A 26,914-nucleotide genomic window follows, 5' to 3' on the forward strand; every position below is an offset into this window, starting at 1 on the left:
GGTTGTACTAAAGGGGCCTCAGGCTGAAGGTCACACAGTAGAACCTCACCTTCTGAACCCTGACCTAGGGCTTCTGGCCAGACCTACTTCTTCTCTTAGAGACCAGTGAATGGTAGCCAAATAGCCAGGAGCAAATGGCAGAATGAACATGTAACAAGGACAGGTGAATGGATGAGTTAACTAAGGAATAGACACAGAACAGAACACACCATGGACAGGAGGAAGGGGTGATAACCTGACACATACCCCATCTACACATGGGGAAATGAGGGGATGCCTAAAGGGGCAAAGGCCACAGGATCAATATAATATATAATAATAATAATTAACAAAATGGACTCTAGAACAAAAGATTAAAGGCTACAGTGGTCAGTGGTCGTGCCCTGGCAGGTGGGAAACAGGCACAGCAACAAGCCAGCTGAGGCTGTGGGATCGTTTATTGGGGCTGTGTCCAGCCAGGCCGCAGAGCCAGCCTGGGCCCTAGCCCAGCGTCCCTCTGAGGCGCAGGGGGTGGGGGAGGGCAGAAAGCGCGGGAGGATCTGCCACCCCTGGCCCCACTCCATCTTGTCTAGGTCCCTGTGGTGGTGCCACGCTCAGGTGAGCGAGGTGTCGTCATCGCTGCCCTCGCCGCCTGCACCGACCAAGCGCTCCTCCCGACTCTCTGTCACCGCGCTCTCATCGATGTTCTCCAGCGAGTCCGCGTGCTGCACGGAGAGCTCCGACAGCGCCAGGCTCGGCAACGGGCTCTGCTCCGGATGTAGCCACGGCTTAAAGTGAGGCTGATGCTTCTGCTTCCACTCAGGATACTTGACGCACGCCTTGTACATCTTCTTCATGGCCTGGAGGGGCCGCCGCACAGCCACGTCAGGGGTGGACACGGCGTGAGACTGAGTCTTCGCCACGTCGCGGCCTGCGCGCTCCAGCGGCTCAGTCTCCAGCTCCCGGGACCCTGACTCCTGCCCATTTCATAACTCCGCTCCTTGGCCCTGACTCCGCCCCCTGACTCCCAGTCTCCATCCCAGACCCACCCCCTCAGCCAGAACCCTCTCCCCCTGCTTACATACCCCAAAGTCCCAAGGCCACTCACCTTGGGAGCCAGGAACTGAGAAGATTTATTCACTACCCACTTGGGTAAGGACCCTATGAGAGCAGGGAAGGGTAATGAGGAGAGAAGGGAAGAAGCAGCCTCAGGGACCCAGCCCTCTCCAAACATACATACCAACCCACTCCTTCCAGCCTGGGGCTTCCAAGGAGGCTACTCTCTTCTCCATGGGAGGGGAGGAGGCTGTGAGGCAAGTTCTATAAGACTTCACCATCCTTACTCTCTCTTTCCATCTCAGACCAAGGTCCCTAGGCTCAATTCTGTCGTGTCCCCCCCCCCCCCACNCCCCAGAGCATGGAAGAAAACCACAGCATCCTTAGTGACCACAGGCTACAAGTGTGTTGAAATCCTAACCCACCAAACTCCTGCCTGCCACCTCCCCTCTACTGATATCCCTTCCCAAACCCAACCTGTGAATGGCCCTGAAGTTCCACCCTCTTTCTACCTGTCCTTCCAAGTCCCCTAACCCAGGCAGCCTAGCTGCTACATAGGCCTCTTGGCTGAGCTCCCCATGCTGGCCTCACCTGGAATCCACAGCCCAACTATCCACTCCTTCTCATTCCCAAGTGTCTGCTCTTGCCTCTGACACCCAACACAGTCAGTCAGTGAGTGAGGTTCTAGGGAGCCCTGGGCCTACATCACTGGGTGCTTGGTGGGGTTGGGGCACACCCGGGCAAAGATGTTCAGGGCTTACCCATCCCCTAGACATTCACCCATTCACTCACACTCTGCATCCACTCCATGATCCCTACTCTGGGCCAGCCCCAGGGACCCAAAGAGCGACTCACTGCCTGGGACACAACAATGTGCCAAGTGCTCTGCTGGAAGGGAATGGGCCCGCGAGCATGGAGCCAGTGGTAACTCTGGGCATCAGGGACAGAGGAGGTGACATGTGAGGCAGCCTTGGGGGCATGAATAAGGGAGGAGAGGTATTTCTAGGATAAGGGGGAAAGCTGCCTAGACAGGGAAGTAGGACTGTGTAAGGTGTGAGGAAGGACTGGGAAGCCTGGGGAGGGGGCTTAGACTTCACTCTGAGGGCAACAGAAAGTCACAGGAGAATTTTAATTGAAGAGAGTCATGAGGAAGTACATGTTTGGGAAAAATCCCTGTGTAGCCGTACGGACAGAGAAGGAGGCTGACTACAGAGAGAAATGACAGATTCAGGAGCTATTTAGAAGGTAGAATCAATAAGAATTGGTGGCCAGACCTGGGAGTGAGAAGAGGGCACCCTAGTCAACCGCCAGTTTCTTGGTATGGATGACTAGGGGTTAGAGGCTAAGGAGAAGGGGGAAATTAGGAGGGGAGATAGTTCATAGTTCAGCTTTGTACACCGTAAGTCTCAGGTCCCAGAAGACATCCTGAGGGATGAGGGACACGGCCAATGGCCACAGGGATCTGGATCCCAGCAGAGAGAGATGTGTCAGCTGGCCACAGAAGCCTTGGGAGTAGCTGAGCCTTCCTAAAGGGAGGAGGACTAAAGCCTGGAAAACTCAGCCCTCTGGGATGGGCAGAGGATGGGAACCAGCAAGACAGACGGAGTGAAAGCAGCCAGTAAGCAGGAAGCCCATCAGAGCATGGGGTGTGGGAGCCCAGGAGAAAGGCTCCAAGCTTTGTCACAGAGCAGTGGCTATCACCTTGGCCTTTGCTTTTCAAACCATTATAAAGTCTCAAACGTTGGTTCAAATGATATTTTGGATAGAGATGCCCTAAAATACAAAACAGCTCCTAACAAAGGCTCTTTTTGATCCCTAGTAGATCAGACCACATCTCCTGTGGTATAGGAAAGGATCCTGTGATAAGCTGCTAGGGCCAAGCCCTCACCTTTGGGGTCCACCTGGGCCAGGTAGGTGATGACGCAGCTCTTGGGCCCCGTGCTCTGGATGAGGTAGCCCGTCTGGATGGACACAGCTCGGACCAAGTCTTTCCGAGGCGGGTATTTCTGGGGATGGAAGGCAAAGGGAGATGAGACTCAGGGTTGGGGCAAAAGAAGTGTCTTTGTGAGTACACACACACACACAGTTAGTTAGTTCACATCCCCTGGCATTCACTCCAGACCAGGCTTGATGTTGGGGTAAGGAGAAAGGGAGGACTCAGTCTAGGTCACTGTTGCCTCTCAAGGCTTCCCTGTTCCCCTCAGGAAAGCCCTCAGTCTGGGGTCAGGGGTCATGAGCACATACATGGGCACTCACACATGCACTCATCTTTGCCCAGGCCAGCTGTACCTCCCTGTCCTGCCTGCCATAGAGATTAAGGCGGCCCAGCTTCAGGGCCTCTTACCACTTGCACCCCCTTTCCCAGCCAGCCCATCCCACTTGCCCACACTGATGGCCCACGTGGCCCTCTTCTCATCTGCCCGAGAGCTGAGCAGGGAGATAAGAGCCATTATTCTCACTATATAAGTAAGGAAACTGGGGGCCAGAGAGCTTCATGCCAAGGCTGAAGTCACATGAAAGTCATCGTAGTAGCCAGAGATCTCTTCCTGGGCCAGGCTTGCTGGCCCAGCTGAACCTGGGACCTTCCCCTGCCCACCCAGCAGGGAAGGCAGGCAGACTCACAGGATGTTTCACTGAGTAGTTCATAATGATGTAATCAGTGCCCATGGGGAGCCAGGAGCGGAGGGTGATGACATCACGGTTCTTCAGGGGCTTTGGACACCTCCCTGTGGAGGGCAAGGGATAGTTCAGCAAGACCATTGTCCTGCCTGCCTGCAAGGGAAGGCATAGCAGAAGCCAGGGACACAGGGATGCCAAGTTAATTGCCAGTTCCCCCTGATCCAAATAGGTACACCCCCCACCCACCCACCAGACCACGGTCCCAGAGCTGACACTAGGAAAGAGACAGAACCCTCTCCCCTCGTGTCACCAGCCATTCCTGCTCACAGCCTCACACAGCCCTTACCTTGCTGGCCTGACCTGTTCATATATGTGAATGTGAATATATTATTGTGAGTGTATGTATCTGAAAATGTGTGACTGTGAGTATGTGGCATGTGGCCATGGGGTATGTACATGCCTCCATGTGCATGTGTGTGGAGTGTGTATATGTGAACATGGGAGTGCATATGTCTTTGTGAGTGTATGTGTGTGTGCACAAGGGTCTCAGAGTGGACAGAAATGTCAGGGAGGGCAGCCCTACATCTGAGCACTCAGGTCTCTGAGCAGCCTGGCCATGGGAGTGATCACAAGGAGGAAAGGTGGGGGGTGCCTGGGTGGCTCAGTCGGTTAAGCCTCCGACTTCGGCTCAGGTCATGATCTCGTGGTCCATGAGTTCGAGCCCCACATCAGGCTCTGGGCTGACAGCTCAGAGCCTGGAGCCAGCTTCAGATTCTGTGTCTCTCTCTCTCTCTCTGCTCCTCCCCCACTCATGCTCTGTCTCTCTCTGTCTCTCAAAAATAAATAAATGTTAAAAAAAAATTTAAAGAAAAACAACAAGGAGGAAAGGTGGGAGAAAGAAGCTGGGCTGGAGGCCTGGGTGGAAGCAGAGAGGCTAGGACCACTGTCGTTGTGCCTGCTCACAAGAGTAATAGCCCACGTCAGCGTTGACTGTTAAGCGGGCAATGTCGAAAGTCTCAATGACGTTGCTGTCCCACTTCTTTCGGTATTCAATGTCGTGTAGGACGTCATAGAGTGTCTCAGCTGGCACATCGCGGCACTCCATCCGGCACTGCAGACAGACACATGGGTTGTCAGGGTCACACAGGGCTAAAAGCCCTGGCCAGGAGACCAAAGGACAGACAGGCAAGAAGGGGAGAAGGAGAACAGGGAAGAACAGCTTACCTGTACAGCCCTACCAGAAGCCACCTTTGCCAGGACAGAGAGACCCTGTATCCAGACACCATCTCTCCCATCTCCGCTCCCACCAAACCTCCTTTTCATCCCAGTCTCCTTCTCCAGGAAGCCTTCTTGAATGATCAGGCCAGACCTTCTGGACTCCCATATACTAAATCTCTATATCTATACCCTTCCAGACCCCTGAACTTTATGGGTGGATTTCTTCATCCAACAAATATCTTTGGATTTCTTACAGTTTTTAGCCCTGTCCTCAAAGAGCTTTCCATCTAGGGAAGAAAAGAGCCAAGAATATCTTTCTTTATTTAACCCTCAAAACAACTCTGTCAGACAAGAAATCCAAGGAGGAACTTGAGGCTGAGAGAGGTTAAGTAACTTGACTGAGGTCACCCAGCTAGTCAGCAGCAGAGCTGGGATTTAACCCAGATCATACGTCTGGGAAGCAAGTAAAAACAGAACTAGGTTTTGCTAGGTTTGCATTCAGCAAGATGAAGCTTAGTTCATGTCCTTATTCGGTGATTGTTTTCACCCAAAAGCTCAAACCCCAGGCTCAACTGGACATCAGTTAATGCAACTCATCAGCAACTGGACACATTTTCTTGTGTAGTTTAACAAGGTCTCCCAGAACTGGGCATTCAGACAGTGCCATGGGAAACATGTAGAAAAGGAAATTCAGTTTTCTTAAGTCTAAAATGGGGCTAATTCTTCAGAGCATTTCCGTGAGAACAAAATGGGTAATGTGTATAAAGCACTTAGGATAGTACCTTGCAGAAATAAAGGTACCACCTCCGCTGGTGGCTGCAGAAAGAAGGGTGGGGGTGGGGGTGGGGGTGGTAGTACCTCGCATGTAGTGAGTGCACCTCTCAGTATCTCTGAGGGATCTTTCTACTTAAATCTTTCCATTATTGTAGAAACAGTACCATACATTTTAGAAAATTAGAAATACAGACAGCAAAAAGAAAACCATTATATTCTCATCATTTAGAGATTGCCACTGTTAACACTTCAGTGATTATTCTTCCCAAGCCTTTTCTGTGCATATTTCCCCCCAATGAGATTATACTGAGCATTCCATTTTGCGAACTTCTTCAGGCAGCATTCTCTGCCATTTTGTTTCAGTAAATTTTCAGCACATCTAATACTCAGAGCATATTCACATTTCTCCAGTTGTCTCAAACATGTCACTTTCCAACCAGGACCAGAATGACTCCCATAAAGAAGCATGATGAGACGAAGGGCTGTTTGCCATCAATAAGGTAGTGGCCAGAGAACATACCATCAACAGTCATAAGCATCTAAGGAGTGGGTTTCAAGAAGTGTGCCCCTTGGGCACCCAAAGAGATACAGAAATTTGCCATGGAGATGGGAACTCCAGAAGCTCACCACACCAAGCTCAACAAAGCTGTTTGGGCCAAAGGAATAAGGAATGTTCCATACCATATCTGTGTGCAGTTGTCCAGGAAACATAATAAGGATAAAGATTCAAACAAGCTCCATGCATTGGTTACCTGCATACCTATCATTGCTTTCAAAAATCTACAGACAGTTAATGTGGATGAGACGTAATTACTGATTTTCAAACAAAGGTATAAAACTGTAAAAAGAGAAGATAAGACAAAACCAAAGTTTGAGGACAGATTCTAGCCTGCAAAGACTCAGTGTGTGAGCCTGAACAAATCACCTTCCTTCTCTGCTTTTCTGATCCATGAGGAAGGTTATGACTCTGGATCCAGTCATTTAGCTAACAGCCCCAATTCCAGCCCTGTGCAGAGCACAGAAGAATCAAAGTTGAATCTGAGGCCTGTCCTTGAGAGGCTTCTAGTTAAGGGAGGAGACCAACTTGAAAATGGAGAGGTGCCCTAAACTGCCTGGTAAGGGCCCAAAGGAGGTGGTCAGCTCTGCAGAGTGGAGGTAGGCATCAGGCTTCACAGAGGAGCTCTGAAAGGCAGGTGTTTGCCAATGGCCCTGGAAGAGAAAGCAGTGAGGGAACAGCACAGAAGCGGACAAGAGTGTGGTGTGCAGACAAGCTGAGTTCCTTCTGCTCCAGTTCCCCTGATGTGGTGTAGCTAATACTCAAAAGGCCCTGGGTCCAGGGCTTCCTAGAGAAATGCAGGATCCTGGGGCTGGGTCAGATAAGATTGGCCTGGAACATCTTATTGTGCCAGAAGGTAAGGTCATACTCACAGAATGATAGGGACCTCGCCCAGCAGACACGGGAGCCAGATGAAGAGCTCCCACTGGTTGGGTGAGCGACTTGTCAGGGTCTGCCCAAGGCCTTGCCAGTTTTAGCACTGAAAATCCCCCATCATGGGAAGATCCTCAGTCTCAGACAAATGAGGAGAATTGGCAACCTACCACAGACTAAAGCTAGGACCACCCATGTATCAAAATAGTGATAATCAGGGTGCCTGAGTGGCTTAGTCAGTTGAGTGTCCCATTCAGATTTTGGCTCATGGCATGATCCTGGGGTCGTGAGATCAAGCCCTGCATCGGGCTCTGTGCTAAACATGGAGCCTGTTTAAGATTCTCTCTGTCTCCTTCTGCCCCTCTTCCCTGCTTGCATGTGCACACACTCTCTCTAACATACAAAATAGAGTAAAAAAATAAAATAGTGATAATAACAGATTATATTGGGTCATCTGGGTGGCCCAGTTGGTTAAGTGGCCGACTTTGGCTCAAGTCACGATCTCACTGTTCATGAGTTCGAGCCCTGTGTCGGGCTCTGTGCTGACAGCTCAGAGCCTGGAGCCTGCTTTGGATTCTGTGTCTCCCTCTCTCTCTGCCCCTCCCCCAATTACACTCTTAAATTTAAAAAAAAATTTTTTTTTAAAGATTATATTCCACTGAATTAAATAGGAAGCCAAAGTACATACAGGTATGAATAAATAAATGGAATGTTTGATGAGGAATAGGGTATTACTTTCCATAAAATACTTATTAATTACAAAGGGAAAATGAGTAACTTCATTGTAAAGAAGGCTGGCAGACCCCCTCCTGAGTCACGTGATCACAGCAAACATTATTAGTAATGGGACAAGTTACAACTGGGTGTTGCCTGATAGGATGCAATGAAGAGAATCCAGGCACCACTTAGGTGACATTTCTGCCAAAGATGCATAACCGAAATCTAGTCATTAGAAAAATCAGACAAACCCCAAATAAGGGACTTTTACAAAAGTCCCCCCAGCTGAGTGTCAGCGTTGCAAAAGTCAAGGAAGAACTCGGGAACTCCATCAGACCTAAGAGGACTCATGACACGTGTGAAGGAACGAGCAAGTGAGTGAGTGAACAGAGTGAGGGAAGGGCTGGGATGGTGAGAAAGGCATCGAAGGAGGCGGCAAGGGTCAAACTGGCGGCGGCAGCAGGATCCAGACGACCTGTACTGAGCAGCTGTGTGGAGGTCTGGGCGCTGCAGCAGACATTCAACGCATGCTCACTCTTCACCCCAAATTATAAGCTGGACTTACTCCTGTGCTGTGCAAAGTAGAGGACTGGGGCCCAGGAGATTAAGCAACCTGCCTGAATCAGACAGCAAAGCAAGCAGCAGAGCAGGGATTCAAAACCGGATTTTCCTGTACTCTTAGCCATTAAGAACCACTCAAGTGTGGCATCTGAGGAAACGAGAACTTCTCTACAGCCAAGTTTGGAAGCTGATTTGGCTTTGTGAGTCCTCAGAGGTGTTATCTTGGACAGTGAACGTGTGGAGGGGCAGTGACAACAGAATTATGCTCTTGGGTTGACTGCCTCTTCCCTCTGGCCAGGCTCAGCATGCCCAAGGGCCCAGGTGCACTCACGGCTGGGGGCTGGGTGCACACTGAGGAGGGGTTCACACTGCCCAGACACTGCCCATTCTCCCTCAGGCTCAGGGCTGTTAAGTGGCTTCAGGACCAAAGGCCTCCCTCTGAGACAGCGGGCAGTAGGCGGGGCATGATGGCCACGAGACAGACCCGAGACAGACCTGGCAGTTGAGTGTAAACCCTGCATATCATTTCATCTTTACCCTTGATCTTAGCCAAAAAGCTGAGAAGAGATAACATTTCATCTTCAAAATAAAGAGGGGAACTTTAAAGGTTTCCCAGGCTGGTGGCAGGCTCTCGGGCAGGAAGGCTGTCAGCGGCGCCCTGCTGGCAGGGCAGGGAACCCTGGTGGGGCTGTGGTACTGCAGGTGACAAAACAGGCAGGCTGGGTGGCTGGTCCAGAGGGCAGAGTGGAGGGTGACCGCGGGTGTCCTCATCCCGCCTGGCTCCTGGCCATGCTCTTTCCACAGCCCCCAGGAGGCAGGGGGCTGTGCCAAGAGGGGTAAATTACACAGGGTATTGTTCCTGCCCACTGTGGCAGCCGCCACATCTGTGAGGTGTAATTCTAAGAGGCTTCAGAGGGACGGTGGGGGTAGCGGTGAGTCACTGGAGAGCACTTGGGGGGCAGGCCTGTGACTGAATCGCACAGCCATTGGGCCCTGGGCAAGTCAGTCACTTCATCTGGACATGTGGGAGCTCCCCCTGCAAACCAGAACTGAAGAGGGGTAGCTCTTGGTTGCTCAGTCAAGGAGCCGTGCTGAGCGGCAAACCCCTCAAAGCCTGGTTCCAGCAGGGAAGCTGACTTGCAGCTGAGAAAAACTGTGGCCCAGAGGGAGCAAGTGACACCAGAGAAACTACAGACCGTATTTCCTGCATTCCACTCTCTCCAGCCTTGGGAGGTAGAAAACTGGGGTTGCTCAGAAGCCCTGGGACCTGCACACCCCCAGCCCTCAAGACACTTAGTCCTAGAGAGCCATGGTCAGAAGGGACTGGCTAAGTGAAGAGGGCCATCAGGGGAGAGTCTTGCAGGTTTTGAGTCTGGCAATCCCACGTTCCCATTCCAGTCCTTGGGCACAAGCGCCTGCATCTTAGTTTCTTCACGTGAAAAACAAGGATAATAATAGTACTTGTCTCATGGGGATGTTGTGATTAAATTAAAGAGATCATGTATGTAATATACCTGGCACATAGTAAATACTCAAAAAATCATAGCTGTTAGGACCTCAGCCGGCTTCCATGAGCAGCCATTCAGTCTTCTACAGGATAGGACCAGGTCACATTTGCATGTGCCACCTCATGTTTTGTGCCCTACGTGCTTCTCCTGCCTCATCCTGGGGCCTGCTCATCTGTCCAGCCATCCAGTCACCACTTTCTGGAGTCTTCTGTGTACCAGGCCTGCAACTGGGCAGGAGGAACTCGGAGGGGGACCAGAGGCCCCAACAAGTGGGTGGCATGAGGGACAAGGACACAGAATCCCAGTGGAGAAGGAGTAGGGGTGGAGGAGAGGGGCACAGTGGCTGTGGGAGCAGAAGGCAACAGAGCCTAAGAGGAAAAGGGGCAGAAGTGCTGCAAGGAGAGAGAGGGCATCACAGCAGTGTGACGGGTGGGTGCAAACACCTGGAGGCTTAAATAAACAAGGACAGGGGCGCCTGGATGGCTCAGCTGATTAGGCTTCCGATTGGCTCAGGTCATGATCTCACGGCTCGTAGGCTGGGGCCCTTCATCGGGTTCTGCTGACAGCTCAGAGCCTGGAGCCTGCTTCGGATTCTGTGTCTTCTTCTCTCTGCCCCTCCCCTGCTTGTGGGTGTGCATGTGCGCGCCCACACGCTCTCTATCTCTCAAAAATAAATAAACATTTTAAATAAATAAATAAGTACCAAGCAGGATCCAGTGCCCAAGCTGTGTCTCACTGTGGCCCCTCTCTTCTCTCCCACCCTTTGCCCTGTGCTTGTTTGGAGGCCTTCCCAGTGCTCAGCTTTAGAGGAGGAATCTCCACGGAGGGAGGGAAATGGTAGGGAGAAGGGCTGTAGTATCTTCCAGGACCCAGGGAGATAGCTGATCTGAGACAGGGGTAAAGAAGTAAGGTCACCTCCACAGGGCTGTGGTATGGCCCAAGTTTGGCTCTCACCCCAGGTCTCCAGTATCCTTGCCCGTGGGATACGTGCAGCACACGGATTATCCCACAGTCCTAGGGACCCAGGAGATGATCTCTTCCTCCACACTCTTCAGTTGCCACTGGAGAGACTGAGGCCCAGAGAAGGTAAGGGGTTCATGTAGGCTCTGAAACATCTCACAGGCTGTGCCGACTGCTCACCGTGCTGCATTTTAGTAGATAGTGTTGTAACAGGAATAACTGTTATGTAAAGCATCTTTTCCCAACAGAACCATATTCAAATCAAAGGAAGCTTTCCTGACTAGGGGTGGGGCACTCAGTACCAAATCAATCACAGCCCTGAATAATAACCACAACCTCAGTAACCATTACCATGTACCAATGGCTCCAAATCACTGCCTAAGTCATCACCACAGAGGAGCCGGCAGCACGTGGCCCATGGAGCCCACAGGAGCTGACATGTAGGGCAAACTGCCTCTGCCAGTTGTCTGCAACACCAAGCTGTATCCTATACAAATACTGTCTCTTATCGTATCATCATCCCCATTTTACAGATGGAGAAACTAAGGCCCAGAGTGTTATAAGGATTGACCAAGGCCTAAAGGCTAAAAGTGGTGAAACAGAGAATTATCACCTGGGTGTGCCTGACCCCGAAGTGTCAAGGCTGTCTGCTACCTTCATCAAGGGGCAGGACTGGCCCAGCTCAAACAACATGCTGGCAACTGGCGACTGCCTTAGTTAATTGATTGTTATTATGCAGAGCTCATTGGATTCAGAGGGCTTGCTCACCAGGAAGGCGAAGCTCAGACATTCTTCCTCAGAGCAGAGTTCCTGACTCCATCCTCAGAGTGCTCTGGGCTCAAAGATAGAGCTGTACTTTTCCAAAACTCCGCCCTGGAGCTCTGCACCTGGAAGACCCCTGAGAATCTCTCGGCCACTGCACTGCCCCACCAGACCCAGCCAGGCCACACAGGTTCATGTTTACACAGTGGTTCCTGGCCGTCTAGGTCAGAGAGGCCTCTGCCCCACTACATCCTGCCTTCTTGGCCTTGGCTTGGGCAAAGGACTTCAGCTCTGAATCCTAGTATCTTCCTCTGTCAAACAAAGATAATCCTCCCCTCATAATGGAGCTGTGAGGATTAAGTGAGGCTTGTATAGAAAGCCCCAGCAGCAGCTGCCCTTCCTCCAGCCCCAAGCCCCAGCCTCTCCCCCTCACCCCTACTCCCCACCTACCGGAACACCTTCTTGCTAATCCCCAAAGGGCAGGATATACAGGGCCAGGGAACAAAGTTTAAAAAAACAAAAATGCCCCGTATCCCTCCATAGCATGGATGGACAGGGAATGAAGGGGCAACTCTCGGCCACCAGGGCCCTACAAAAATGTACCCGCTCCCCCATCACAGCCCACACAACCAGGCACTGCCAGCTCCATGTTGCCCCGAGGCTGAAAGATGCAGCCTGGCCTGGGGCATATAGTGGGTGAGAGGCTCAGTTTCAGCAGTCCCCTTGCCTCCTGTTCTGAAGGGTCCCCTCCCAGAGCCCCCCACTGTCTCTCCCAAAGGCCTCAAGAGGCCAGCATTAAGCCAAGCTGATAAAGCACCTGCCCTTGCCTCTGGGGCTCCCAGAATGCAGACCTCTAAGATTTTCCTCCATGCCCCCCAACAAATTTCAAGAATAGCTCAAGGGTACTGACATGGGGTCAGAGAGAAAGTGGGGAATGGGATGCAGGAGAGAGAGGTCTGGATCAGTCCTGCTTTCCAAAAAAGCAGGCTCCTTCCCTATTTTGTTTTTGAACAAACTTCAGTTTGGCTGCTCCCTGTCCAGGCAGCCTTTCTTGTCCTTAAATCTTTTAGGATGAGCTGGGGCCTACTTCTTGTCTCCTCCACACCCAGGGCCTCCCTCCATCAGCACACATTGCAATGCACTGAGTGGCCTGCAATGCTGTGGCCCCCTTAATTAGTTTTGGCCTCTCCTGTATCTGGCATGGTTTAGTAAAGAAGTGTTTCCAAATGGAAGGATGGACAGGTAAGCCAGCAAAGAGCTTGTGCCTGTGTAGGCTTCTCTGACTTTTAGAGCACAGGGGTCATGGCCAGTGGTCCCTAGTGCTCTTGTGGACTTTGGAAGGAAGGTCTTGGTGAAAACCTCCTAGATTCTTGTAAAAATCTCCACGGCACTTGAGGCTTACTCCCTCTGCCATCATACTTGCAAAAATGTAGTGGAGGGGTAGGGGGTGTCAGAGACAGGTTCAGGGAAGATTCTGGGACTTGCTGAAAGACCCTTAATAGTTCTGATCGTTTAAAAAAAAAGTAAATGTAAATTGTACTGAGGTGCCAATTTATATTTAGTAAATTAGCTAAAATAATAGAAAATACTGCTTGTGAGGACATGGTAAAACCGTTACACAGTAAGTGACACCAAAAATTGATTCTACTATTCTGAAAAGCTATTTGGCAAAAAAAAGTTTTAGATTTATTTATTTTGAGAGAGAGGGAAGGAGGAAGGGAGAGAAAGGGAGAGGGTGCACATGGGCATGAGCAGGGGAGAGGCAGAGAGAGAGAGAGAACCCCAAGCAAGCTCTGTGCTATCAGTGCAGAGCTGATGCAGGGGTTAATGTTGCAAACCATGAGATCATAACCTGAGCCAAAATCAAGGGTCAGACACTTAACCTACTTGAGCCACCCATGCTCCCCATTGGCAAATATTTTTTAAATCATAAAAATGTCTCTCAACTCAATTCCCAGAACCCCAGGACCAGAAACTTATATACTCAGGAAAAAACACCAAGAAAAACCTTGCTACAATATTTATAACTATATTATTGCATTTGCAATTAGCAAAATATATTGAGAACCTGGAACACCACCAACAGCTGGGCCCGGTTGCGTTAAGACGTATCACCTGGATGATCACTGCCCAGCTACTGAGAGCTGCGCACCCCCACCCACTCACCCACCCAGGGAAGGACAGGCTCTGAACCTCCCAAATCCAGAACAGGCCTGGGATGGAGCAGCTGCTGGAAATGTTGAATTAATAATTCTGTAGCAATATAAGGAACTTTTACAGATGCGATGTTAAATGGAAAAAGAGGATACAAATTTGTACCTGTACCAAGGTCTGAAGTATGTATAAATTATCTATATCCTTGAATGAGAGTTGAAAGGAACCAAGGAAAAAGTTTTACTCAGGAATTGAGGCTCTGGTGATTTAGTTTCCATTTTTGGATTCTTGGTACAACACAGTTTATACAAGATATAGAAACTATACTCCTCACCCTCACCCTGAATTGAGAGTGTTGTCCAGAATGGGGAAGACCTTGTTCCTCCACACCTGGAGCTGAGATGGGGCCTGAGGCTGCCCATGTTGATGCTGAGTTACCTCAGCATCATCTGACCTTGCCAGGAGTGGCACCAGAGGGGACCCAGCCCCCCACCCCCACCCCACTCAGCTGCACAGGCAATGACAACGGTGGGTAGGCAGGGCAGGGGGAGAGGATGCAGGAGGCCAAGATGCAGCTATGAGGAGGAGCACCTAAGTGGAGTCCTAAAAGATAAATGGAAGAGCAGACAGCACTCAGGTGAAAAGGAGGCGATAGAGCTCTGGGCAGAGGTGCTGGCATGAGCCTGGGGGCTGGAAGTGGCCTGGACTGGCAGGAGGAAGGGGAGGGCTCAAGCAGTTCCACTAGGTAACCTGAGTGAACTTGGAAGGAGGTGGGAGGAAATGGAACTGTCCCTTGAGTACCTCAGGCTGTTCTTTCATTCATCCATTCAGCAAATGTTAATGGTGTGCTAAGAGCTTCACACATTCATTTAATTCCATCCTCTCAATTACCTGGGAGGAGGGAAGATTATGCCCATTTGTAAATGGTAGCTCAAAACTGTGAAGACAGGAACCAACACGGAACCCAGCATGACCCACTGTTCACCAAGGCTATTCCCTGAGAACCAGGTTCTTCTCTGTGGAGGATCCAAGGAATCCCAGGTGAGCAAGCACCTGGCCAGGTGAGGCCTGTCCCTGAGGATCCTCACTAGGGACTGGGTCTGTCTGGAGTGAGGGGAGCTGGATGGACACAGAGAGCATGTGTGGTGTGGGCCCAGAGCAGGGGGTCCTTTCCCCATCTTCTAGCTCAGTATCCCCACCTGCACAATGACCACACAAGCCCTGTGGCCCTCTCTTCTGAAAGGAAGGGGATCTGGCACCAAATACCTCCAAACCATCTTCTCCCCAAAAGTGGTGTCCCCTTGAGACTGTGGAGAGTGCAGGTGCTGCCTTGCCTCTCCTAGACAGGGCTCCTAAGTCTGCTCAGACAGACTAGCCCGGGCCCTTTGCTATGCTCTCCATCCAGGGCTGAGTGACTCATACCTGCTCTGCCTCCTGCCCTGTCCCTCCCCCAAGTCTCCAGCAGCTTCTCTGGACCCCCCACTGCACCCCTCAGACTCTAGACCAGCAGGCCCCAGCTCTGCAGCAGCGAGGACCAGCCTGCTCTGACATCTCAGAAGTTGACCTACCGGCCTGGAGCTCCTGCCACTCCAGCCCTGGCGGAGGTGGGAGAGCCAGACAGAAGAGGGAAAGATGAGAGAGGCAGAGAGTGAGCAGGCCTGGAAGAAAAGGGAGGGATAGGGGGAGACTAGTGACATAAGACAAGGGCCAGGGCTGACAGACAGACATCAAGACAAATTGGATAAACACCTCCCAGGGCTGCAGAGACTGCCTGATGCCCCCAAAGCACTCTCTCTAGTAAGCTCCAGACTGCATCTTTAACAGCCTCCGGGGCATCACCCCCTGGACGGCCCACAGGCTCACACTCACCATGTCCAGTACTGTGGTGTTATCCACCCCAATGCCCACTGCCCTCCGCTCCCCTCCAGTGCCTGGAACCTAGGCATGGTTCTGGACTCACCCCTCCCTCTCATCACTGGGATTCCACTCAGGCATGACCTCCCAACAGCTCCTCTTCACCAACCTGAGGCAGGCTTCCTCACCCTTGCTTGGACCACGGAAGCTGCATCCTTGTCTCCGGTCTCCTGGCTCCCAGGCCAGTGCTTCCCCAGCAGCTAGGGAACTTTTGAAAACCCAGAGCTGATGACGGCACTGCCCAGCTTGAAAGTTCCTGCTATCTCTCTCTCTCTCTCTGCCTTTGGGCCAGATCCCAACTCCAAGATGTCCTCCTCACTCTGGTTCCATCTCTACTCCTTCTCACTCTCAGTCTGCACCCCTGCCTCTGGGAGCCTACCCCACAGAAGGATTCACCAAGAACTGCTCAGCTTGCCACCTGGCTCCTTCTGGGCTCCCAAGGCCCCACCCAAACACCCCCCACATGCTGTCAGCCTCTGGCCTCCCTCCACCTGAGTTCTCTTGGAAGGCTGTCTCCACCTTCGTCAGTCTCCCCACTAGGCTTCAACAGCAGGGCCCACGTCTGATCCATCTCCAGGTCTCCAGCACTAGCACGGCGGCTGACAGAGTGGGTGGGAGGTATGCGAAGAGGTTTGTTGAATGAATAAATAACTGGGACAGAAGAAAATGGAGGAAAAGGGACAAGTAGAGACGTAAGGGCAGAGGCAGTAACCATCAGAGACAGGGATAGAGGACACACCCCAATAGGAGACTCTGAGACCCAGAGGTAGGCCCAGAGGCCGGGTCAGGAGGCTGGATGGAGGTGCGGGGGGNCCTGGGGATAGAGCTGCCAGGAGACAGCTGAGGAGACATAATTGGATCAGAGACAACTCTGCTGCAGCAAGGGGGCGTGACTCACACACACAGTAACGCCAGACACAGAAACACACAGTCCCACACTCAGAGGCACATACACACAACCACAGATACATGTCCACACGTACATACACGCACATGCATACATTCCATACGATTTACTGACCCCAGTCAGGTTTCTGCCCCGGGGCTGTCACCTGGGCAGATGTGAAGAGGTTCACAGTCCACCCGAGGACCCTATCACACACACAGACACCCACAATCCAGCTTCACAAACAGAAGATCAACACATAGAAGGCCAGACAACCCCTGTCACACCATCCTGTCCCCATAACACATAACCACCATCTGTCATCTTATTTAATGATCTGTTTGTTTCTATTCTTCTTGCCTCCTCCTCAGGATGTAAGCCTCCTAACAGCTGAGTCTGATCTGTCTGAGTTGCCACTAAATTCCTGGATATAACACAATACTTGGCATATAATATGTGCTCAATAAAAATGTGTTAAATGAATGAATGTCAGAGACACACAAGGGAAGTCCATCCCCTCTAGCTGTCAGGCCTCTCCTTTAAGACTTTTATCACTTCTTTGGTCCAGAATCAGGTCCCAGGAAGCCTGGAAGAAAACAAAGATGGGGAGGGAGGGCGGGTGTGGGTGCCAAAAGATGGTAGAGGGGATTGTAGGGAACTAGGAGCAGATGCAGTTTGTGGCATGAAACACATGGCCCAGGACCACAGTACTCATCCCCCTACCTCTCAGGTGTGTGTGCTGCATTGGGGGGTGGGGTGGGGAGGGCAGCATACAAGTGCAGGCCTTGCTCACCTGCCTCAGGACATAAAGATCTAGAGACATCAGAAGTAGCAAGTATCTGCCTTGGGGAAGCCCAGGATGAGAGGCAGGGAGGCAATTGTTAGGCTAAAGCCCCAGATAATAGCTCCAGCGGCCCTGTGTCACCTGCCCCTGCTCACTAATGACAGGTGAGAGGAGCCTGTATTTGGCATGGGATCCACCACTAAGTCCTGAGCCTGCCACTTTCTTTCACTGAAAGAAAGTATTTCTGAAGGTTCAGGGGCCGCAGAGCACTGAGGCCAGCGCAAGCATGCCAGAGGGGATAAAGTTAGGCATCAAGAGGAACAGGGATACCTCAAGCCTAACACCAGGTCTGAAAAGCTTTCCTCCCACCTGTTGCTGGCACATGCTCATCCGCCAGGTAGGGACCAAGGTAAAGGGTCAGGGCTGGAATAAGGTTTCTATCCTATCTATCATGGTGGCAACCTGGTTGCCAGGCCTGTGGCCCCTAGCCCCTCAGGAACCAGCTGGAGTGGCCCAGCGAAGGTCCCAGATTCTGGAGTCCTAGCACCCACAGCCCTGGTTCCAGGTGGCCCAGCCAGGTGTGGAGATGCAGAGGAAGAAAGAAAACCCATCTGTCTCCAGGACTCCCTCCTTCCTCTCACCTCCTGAAACTTTAAAGACTCTCGGCTGGAAACTGAGCTGGAGCTCATTAAAGTTTAAAAGCCAGAACCTGGGGAGCTGGGTGTGGAGGCACAGAGCCAACCTGGGGACTAAGGGCTCTTCTGGCCCCAGGGGGATACTGACTGGAGACACCTACCCCCACTCTGCTCACACTCACAAGGTTCCTCATCCCAAGGCAGGCACCAAGGGAGCTGCATATCCATACCATATTACACCCCAGCCTGCAGAATAGTTTGCACATCGCAAAGGGTTATGCCATACTGCCATGTCCCATCCATTATCCCTCCTAAATCTCTCTGGATGCAATCCCTTGCTCCACTCCCCACAGCCCCTGCTTTAGCACAGGACTCAGCAACTCTGTCCAGACAAATACAGCATCCTCCCCCTCCTCTTCCACTTCCTACTTGCTTTATCGAAAACCCTCCCCTGGCACCCCAGGACCTCCAGGACCCATGTCCTAGGACCTTGGTCCAGCTCTCTAATCACCTCTAACTCCATACTAAACCACCTGATGGTCTCCTAATGTATCACTCTATTTCCCTCCTCTGTGCTTTGCACAGCTGCTCTTCTATATCAAAGGCTCCCAATGCAATCAAACTTGTCCATCCCATTCTCCATCCAATTCCAAAGGGATCACCTGAGCATTCCAGGAAGACTTCCCTGGCCCCCAAAGCTGGTTCAGAGGTCCTCTCTGGGTCTCCATAGCTCCTGTGACAAATGTCTGTCCATGCACAAAGGAGCTCCTTGAGAGCAGTGCTTGGGCTTGATCCTCCTCTCTGTCCCTAACCTTCAGGATAGGGCCATGCAGAGAAGCTATCAGGGAACATTCAGTCAATAAGCAAATGAATGAAGTGCCCAAAGACAGGCAGGGCAGCACTACTATCCACACTCAATAGATGAAGAGGCTAAAGCCTAGGTAGCGGCAGCAACCTGCCCAAGGCCACGTGGCTGTGACTCTGGAAAACGTGCTCTCTCCCCCCAGACTCAGCCTAGCCCAGAAAGACTTCCCCTAAAGTTTCCAGCCACCTCTGACCTGAGGCACTTAGAGGGAAAGACTTCAGAGCCTGGGGGGGGGGGGGGTGCTTTGTGGGAGCAGGTGGATGTGAGATAGGGAAGGGAGGGGCCATGGAGCTTTCTCCAAAGCAGAAGGGGAGGAGCCATAGGAAAGGAAGTCAGAGAAGACAGGTCCCCACTGTCCAGCTTCCTGTAGCAAGAGGAACCTCAGGTTCTCAGCCACAGACCTCCAAGAGACCTCCCAACCTTGGTCCAGACACCAAGCCCCTCAAGGACCTTGCTCACTGGGCCCACTCCTGCCTTTGTAATCTGCCTGTGAATATCTGCCCTGAGTAGTAGGCAGAAGTCACTTGGAATTGTCATTCCTTTCTTCACCAGGGTCTGGAAACTTCTGAGGACAGGACCAGCTCTCCTCTGGCTCTCACATGGCTAGCCAAGCACAAGGTTAGGCAGGGTTGCAACACTGGAGAGTCTGAGCACATGAGCATCAAGGGCAGGGCTTGGCAGGCCACGTCACCTCCTGCTTTCTTCCCCTCACTCCTCATTTCTCTCCCATGGGCCCCAGCACAGGAGTTGAGTTCAGAGGCCCTTAGAGCCAGGAAAGTCCCAAGGAAGAAATGGAGAAACAGCCCCGAAAAGGGCAGGGACATGCCAATGGTCATCCACAGAAGAGGATATCACAACCAGGACTGGACCCAAGCTGGCCCTGCTTAAATGACTGGCAGACCCCCTAGCTTTGCATTTCTCATACACTCAGACATTGGCCTGGGCAATGAGAGACCTAGGTTTGGGTTCCAATCTGCCCTCTGCCTTGGACCCAGGATCTGTATTCAACATCTGCCTCTGGAACAAGGCCTCTCAGGAGGCAGTGTCTTCCTCCTCTCCAGTGACCAAAGCACAGTGCAGACCTGAGGCCAGGAGAGAAGAAAAGGGCAGAGGCGGCCTCCGATAGCCTCTCCTCTTTGTCTTGGCTCCAAACATTAGGCCCAGAGCTACAGTGGCTTTTAGGGACCTCTGCACACAGGGACAGGGAGAAGATAAGTCTAGAGGAAGGGAGATGAGGAGAAAATCAGGTAGACAGATAGATGAAACCCCATNACAGGCTGGCTTTCCCAGCTCAAGGGGCAGGCCCACAGACAGGCTGGGACAGGATGGGGTAAGGGGGCAAAAGCTAAACATCTGTGGTTGAGTCCCAGCCCCCTGGAGTGACCCAATCTTCCCTGGGGACTCTGGCTTCAGACCTGCTGTATGACCTTGGCAAGCCACTTCCCCTTTCTGGGGCTCAGCTGTCTCACTTATCAAACGGGAATGGGATTATGAAAACACCATGTACTTCAAAGAGTTATTGATGGGGTCAAATGCCATGACGTTGACTAACAATGTGAACCCAAGCAGAGGGGGCCGGTGCTCTGGAGTCAGGCTGGCTTGAGTCCTACGCCTGCCTCAGCTGCTCTGTGATCTTAAGCAAGTGACTCTTGACCTCAGTTTCTTTGTAGCAGGGAGACAAGCCTACGACTGCCCAGGACTGGCCTCAGGGTAAATTCAAAGATGGAAAAGATGCTTGACTCAAAGCAGGGGCTCCTATCAGAAATGAGATTTGCTGCATGGAACCTGGGAATCCTTGAACTTTGGGGATGGGGAGCTCAGAGACTTCTGACCATCTCCCAGAGCTCCACTTGGCTGGGCTGAGGAGATTAGGAGTCAGGGGGCCGGCTGCTCAGGATGCCCATAGCCAAGGCCCCAGCCTCTGTCCTTGGCCCAAGCCCTGCTTGCCTCCTGTCCCCAACTCTATCTCCATCGTGGTGAGAACAGAGAGGGTTAGGCCAGAAGACTGGAAATCTGGGTTCCAAGCCTGGTTCTTCTAGGACTTGGCTGTGTGACCCTCGATGGCCTCTGCCCTTCTCTGAGCTTCAGTGTCCTCACTTACACCCCAGTGAGGAGGGAGTATGAAACGGGGATTGCAAAGGGCCTTCTGGCACCTCCAAACTCTGCTTAGTCTGAGAAGGAAGGAGGATCCAGGTCCCAGCTAGGAAGCACAACACTCAGTTTTTCCAAGTCCCCTCCTCTCCCAAGGCAGGCCACTTGACAAGCCTGATCTGACCACAAGGGGTCTATTGTGTCAGTCTGGCCCCAAGACCCATCAACTCCAGTCCTGGACTAGGCTGGGTTTATTCATTAACCAAGCCAGAGGGAGGAGGCAGCTCCGCCCTATTGACACAAAGGGTGGGAGTACTGGACTTAGTTCAGACCTTCCCCTTCTGGAGAGCCTTAAGCTTTTCCCAGGTCACAGGAAAACAACCTTGTTCTCACAACAACCTTGCTCACCTTTCATTCAGTTTGTTCATTCCTTCTTTCCATCCTTCATTCAACCAATATCCCTGCTCTATCTGTGTTGGATGCTAGGGATGCAAAGAGGGATAGGATCTGTCCCTGCCCTCAGAGAGCACCAAGCTGGGACACACCAGCTGCCCTGTTCTTCCCTGCTCCTCAGCCTCAGACACAGGTCAGACCCCCAGGAGGCCCCTGGCCAGGGCCCTCAGGCCTGGGCAGAGTCCCAGATGAGGAGACACACAAGGAAACCTAGAGAGAAGGAGATAATCAGATAGCTAGTATACAAAGAGTCATGGGGGGTGGGGTGGGGAGGAAGAGAAGGCAGAAAGCATGAGGCAGGCGGCCTCATGGGACAGATGGACAAAGCTGTAAATGACTAAGATTTAGTAAAGCAGAAAGGCGTAGGGTCAGAGAGGGAAGGTCAGATTTCTCGGACCGTGGTATGAAGTCAAGATGCCAGAGCTAAGTCTGAGAGCAGGTCGTGGGCAGGAGTGCCCTCTGAGTCCAGTGCCCCACCCCTGCTCCCCTCCAACAAGAATACACTCCGCCACACCTCGGAGGAGGGCAGCAGAAAGAGGAAGGCAAGGGAGGTGAAGGGCACAGCCTACTGCCAAGAACCCATTTAAGGGAGAACTGCCCCACTCAAAATGAGGCACTCACAGCAATGCCAGATGTATTGGGGGCAGCTACCGAGGCCTCTAGACCATAGTCTTCACCAGCCTCTGCCCTATCTAGTCCCCAAGAGGATGCGGGCTCATGGGGTCCCAAATCTCAAACCTGCCCAATTGGGCAAAGAGGAAAGTCATGGGGCTGTGAGGAGTGGGGCTAAGGCTCTTGATGGAGCTGATGTGCCTGCATCTGCCCTGCATCTGCTGGCCTCCCTTGGCCCCCTCCTCCCATAGCTTGGCCCTGTATAAAGCAGGGACATCCAAGCCCTGCCTTCAGGATCTGCCAACCACAATCCTAAGTCCCTGCAGGTGACTCCGGAAGCAGCCAGGGAAGAAAGAGGGAAGAGCAGCACATCAGGCAAGAAGGAATCAGGTCCCTGGCACCCAGGGCTGCAGAGAGTGGGGACAGAACCAGGAATTAGGGAGAGAAGGGCTCAGTCTCCCGACCGGGATGACTCAAGTCAGGGACCCAGTAAAGAATTGCTGGGGCAGAGGAGTCCCAGAAGGAGACCTCTCTCTTAGTCAGGCCTGGCAGCAGCCCACCTTCCAGGAGCAGGTAAGGGCATGCAGAAGCCTGGCTTCTGGCTGAGTGAGCCAGAGTGAGTCACACCCCCTCTCCAGGCCTCAGTTGGCCCATCTGGGTGAGGTGCACTTGTCCAGCAAACTGCCTCCTCCTGGTTCCCTGGCAGGAGACTCCTTCTGGGTCCAGGTGCACAACCAGGTGTCTGTGGCCCTGCAGAGGGGCAGAAGACTCCCTGCCAGAGGCAGCAAGGGCGCGGTGGAGGCTGCACGTGGGGCAGGGCAATCCTACCTTGATCTTGTGCAGGGTCCGATCCATCTCCACAGCCTGCACCCACACAGACACGCCGGCCTTGCTGTAGGTCAGATTCCAGCCCTCCTCGGCCTCACACTCTGACCGGAAACTGCGGAAGTCCTGGTCGTCGGGCACCTGGACACTATCGCGGCCCAAGACTGGCCGAGGCCCTTGGGGCTCCGTTGAGGCAGCAGACTTCTCCATGGGGAGGCCCAGGGCCCTGGTCCCAGTCTGGCTCTCCTGGGTCCTCCGCGGAGGCTCCGACAACGTCGACGCGGCTGCAGATGCTGACGCCACCTTCCTGGGACCTGCAGGACCGGTTTGAGGACAGGAGTCAGTGCGCTGGGGGAGCAGGTGGGGCTGTCTGGGGTCCTGGGCGGATGGAGAGTTCGAGACAGGCAGGGGCTGGCCCCCTAGAGAGCGCGGACCCGCACAGGGCAGTCTCCCGAGGGCCACCCGCAGGAGCGACCCCAGACCTCCCTGGGGCTGGAGTGGGGGCTGCGTATCGGGTGCGGGGGTTCCTCGAGAGCTCTTCGGGAACCCAGGGGAGACTAGGACCCGAGGTGACGGACGGTCCGGCGGGGCTCTGCGCGGTGCCCGCGGGACCGGCTCAACTAACTCGGCAGCGGCGCCGGCGCGGACTGNCCCGCCCCCTCCCGCCCCGGGAGGGGACGTGGCCCAGAGAGCACTAGTCCTCAAGCTGGGGTTGGGGACGGGGCTGGAAGGGGCCAAGTCAGAGTGGACTCTGAGAGAAGGGGCCCTGAGGTGCTTGAAAAGGGATTCTGGAAGTTAATTGTGAGCCCCTTCTCTCCATCCCTCTCCCATACTCACAGTTATACACCCCTGCAACAACCTACTTACACACGGGCACTCTGTCCTCAGACATCCAGAGACACCCACACACGACACTCCAGAGACCCAAACATGGGCACACACACCCGCCACAATCAAGAGCAACTTAGAGATGCCAAAGCTTGCATCCCCCACCAACCACGAAGCACACCAAGCCTACCCACTTCTAACCCAGTTCACAGTGAGGTTCACAAACCCAGGCGGAAGTTTCTAACCCACTAGCTTCGAGGTTCATAAACTGACCCGACTTGGATAAAATCTCCCCTCCAGTCTTACTCCCAGCTGGGGGATTTAACCAGGCGCCGCTCCAGCTCCGGACTGGCAGTGGTTCACCACCATCCATCCTGAGCACCCCAGCACCTGTCCACACACCTCCCATGGACCAGACTAAGCTCTCAACAGCATCTGGCCCCAGAGTTCTGGGGCTCCCCTGCCCCTCTCAAGGCAGAGTTGGCCAGAGCTCCAAAGCCAGGCTGGGAGGTGGGGAGGAGGGACATACATCCACTCATCCACTCGCACTGCAGCCACCCTTTCCAGCCTGGGAGGCTGCCACCCACCACCTGGGTCCTAGTGCCAGCTTTGCCTCCAGTCACTTCGAGTGAACTGAGGCAATAGTTCAACTTCTCTGAGGCCAGGCCAGCATGAGTGTCACAGATGGCCCAAGGCTGAGCATTCACTCATTCCAGTGACTGGCCCTTGACCACAGAGGGGCAGGGAGAGCCTGTGGTGAGCTCACCTGGATGAACAGCTAACTTGCCCAGTGTCACATGATGAGTAGTACATAGCCATCCTGAACAGTACCCAGGTCACAGCCTCTTCCCACCCCAGAGTTCCTTTCTCTGCTCTGACTGCCCATGCTCTCTGGGCCTTAGTTTCCCATCTGTAGAATGAAGGAATAAGAATATAAAACCTCCTAGCCACACCATCCTAGATCTCTGGGATGGAATAGCTTTTCTTAAAGGTGCTAGAGAAAAAAAGAGGAGTTGTCACAGTGGGTTCACAGATAGAGGTGTTTCTTCCTATAGTGCTTAAGATGTTTGTGAATCAGGCCCAATTTATAAGTGAGTGGGGCTGAGCAGGGAGCCATGATGGTGGGTGGCCTCAAGGAGCATTCTGCAAAGCAAATCCTGGAAAATGAGCTGTGGGTCCCCATGAGGTGTGATCACCTTAGATCTCCAGTACGTAGATGGCATAGTCAGATACTCACCCCCACCCCTTCTAACCCACATTCTTTAAAAGTGTAGGAGTGGTGGCAGGGGAGCTGGCTCTGGGCTCAAGATAAGGCCAGGGCTATGGCTCTCTGCTATGTACCTTCTCTGCCTCCATCCTAACTCTAGGCAGGTCACTGCCCCTCCTCTGACCTCAGTGGTTTTATCTGACGGCCATAAGCAGGTTGTGTTTTATCTCCCACAACTCAGGTTGGTGGGAGACCTAAAAAGGAGTCCACAGGGCCTACTGGGATCTACAATAAGGAAAAGAGATGGGAGCACTGACCTGGTGGATCCTGCCTTCTTAGGGCCCCAGTAAGAAGGGCTCTTCTTCTCAGCAGACAGCAGGCACAAGGGCAATAAACCTTTCACGCCTATCACCCAGTCCAGGGCAAAAGAGGTAAGACTAGGTTGACAGTATTAAGGGCAGGTTGACAGAGAAGAACAGATGGCAGAAAGCAAACCATTACTCAAATCCAAACACAGATTAGCCAAGAATGAATCTTTTGAAGGTCTTGGGTCAGAAGTGACCTGGTACCCCTGCTTAGATGGCCATGCCCTGGGCTCAACCTTGGGTCCTAGGTTCAGTCCAGGCTAGCTAGCCAAGTGGACCTACTTATCATTAATTTGCTCTTGCAAGCCCACTTACCTCACTCCCCTGAATTTAGGTATCTCTGGCTCAGGGGTTTATGACAGCCTCCTAAACATGACCCTTAAACACCCCTGAGCAAGAGAGAAGGACTCTGTCTGCTTAAGGGTGGAACAGAGGGAGGGAGAGGAGTCTGGAGAGCAGTTCTAGGACTTGGCCACTCCCGCACAGCCTGGCAGCCCAAAGGGGCTCTGGACCTGGGTTCAAATCCAAGCTACACCCATTTCCTAGCTGTGTGACCAAGGACAGGTGACACATCCTCTCTGAGCCTGCTTCTTTATCTAAAATAAAAATACCTACTGAGAATTATTGCAATGGAAAGAGTTGTTCATGTGTCAGTTTCACCCCCAAATAATCTAAAATATAACCGGGAGGGGAGGTAGAAAGAATACACTGTCCAAAAATGGCATGTTTCCAAGAAAAAGTATTATGGTAACATCTTGATATGATAGTGGTTAAGATTCTCATGAAAGATTAAACAGTGGAAGAGTTTGGCAAGGCATGACCCTACTCTGCCCTTGCAGACCCCTGCCTCAGCCATAGGCCCCTCCATCAGAGGTGGATCAAGGTATTTCTTTGGGCCCCCAGGGCAGGGCCCCAGTCTGGCTCCTGTCTGGATCCCAAGCCCCAGAATAGGGCATCACAGAGCAGGAGTCAGAGTGGGTGTGGAGGGGAGGAGCTTGTATGAGAAGAAGGTGCTTAGCAAACTGAGAGGTGTCATGGGAATGTGAGGAATCATTACCTAGGGTGCTGAGCAAGTGCTAGGTCTTACACGCGCCTCTCACAGAGAGAGCAGCGGAAGCCACGAGAGAAACAGGGACACCCCTGAATCACAAAGCAAGTCAGAGCCCATATGGGAAGCTCTAGTACCTCAAGACTGTGATTCCCGGAATGGGGACAGGTCGTCTGTTGGAGTCACACCAGCCTTTGCTCACTGCCCCTGACTGCCACTGGAGCAGGGGTCAGGGTACCTGCCTGGAGACACCCATGACCTGGTCTCTAACACTCTCCCTTACTGCTCTCACTGTGTTCCCATCAGAACTAAAGATCCTCAGACTAATGTCATCTGTCACCAGCCCCTCAGTGTACAAAAGGGAAAACAAAGGCCCAGCAAGCAGGGACAAAGCAGAGATAAGAACCTAGGTCTCCGAGGTCCTAACCCAAAGCTCTCACCCTGCTCCCCATTATATGCCACCCCTTTCACTCCCCTGGGGGTGATGTTAGCACAGTCACCAACCTCTCTCTGTCTTAAGATTGATTCAACCTCTGCCCAGGGCCCCCACCCTGCCTAGTGTCCTGGACGATGAGGGGCCACCAAGTCTTGACTTGCTCCTGGGTGCTCCCTCCTACTCACCATCTAGTCAGACAGACGGCTGCCCCGATCTCCCCTCTGGGAG

At 52.7% G+C, this 26,914-nt stretch overlaps 1 protein-coding gene across 1 annotated transcript; it reads right to left on the reverse strand.

Moving 5' to 3' along the window:
* Positions 1-419: 419 nt before the first annotated feature.
* On the reverse strand, positions 420-26,914 carry STARD10 (StAR related lipid transfer domain containing 10). Its single transcript, XM_077762242.1, has 7 exons — positions 26,872-26,914; positions 22,806-23,116; positions 4,618-4,765; positions 3,658-3,761; positions 2,924-3,041; positions 1,088-1,140; positions 420-839 (listed from the first exon to the last, which is right to left on the reverse strand). The coding sequence occupies exons 2-7, from the start codon at positions 23,010-23,012 to the stop codon at positions 594-596; spliced, it is 876 nt and encodes a 291-aa protein (XP_077618368.1). The 5' UTR covers positions 23,013-23,116; positions 26,872-26,914; the 3' UTR covers positions 420-593.

Source organism: Crocuta crocuta, unplaced genomic scaffold (assembly GCF_008692635.1).
Source record: "Crocuta crocuta isolate KB4526 unplaced genomic scaffold, BGI_CrCroc_1.0 scaffold306, whole genome shotgun sequence".
NCBI classification, from domain to species: Eukaryota; Metazoa; Chordata; class Mammalia; order Carnivora; family Hyaenidae; genus Crocuta; species Crocuta crocuta.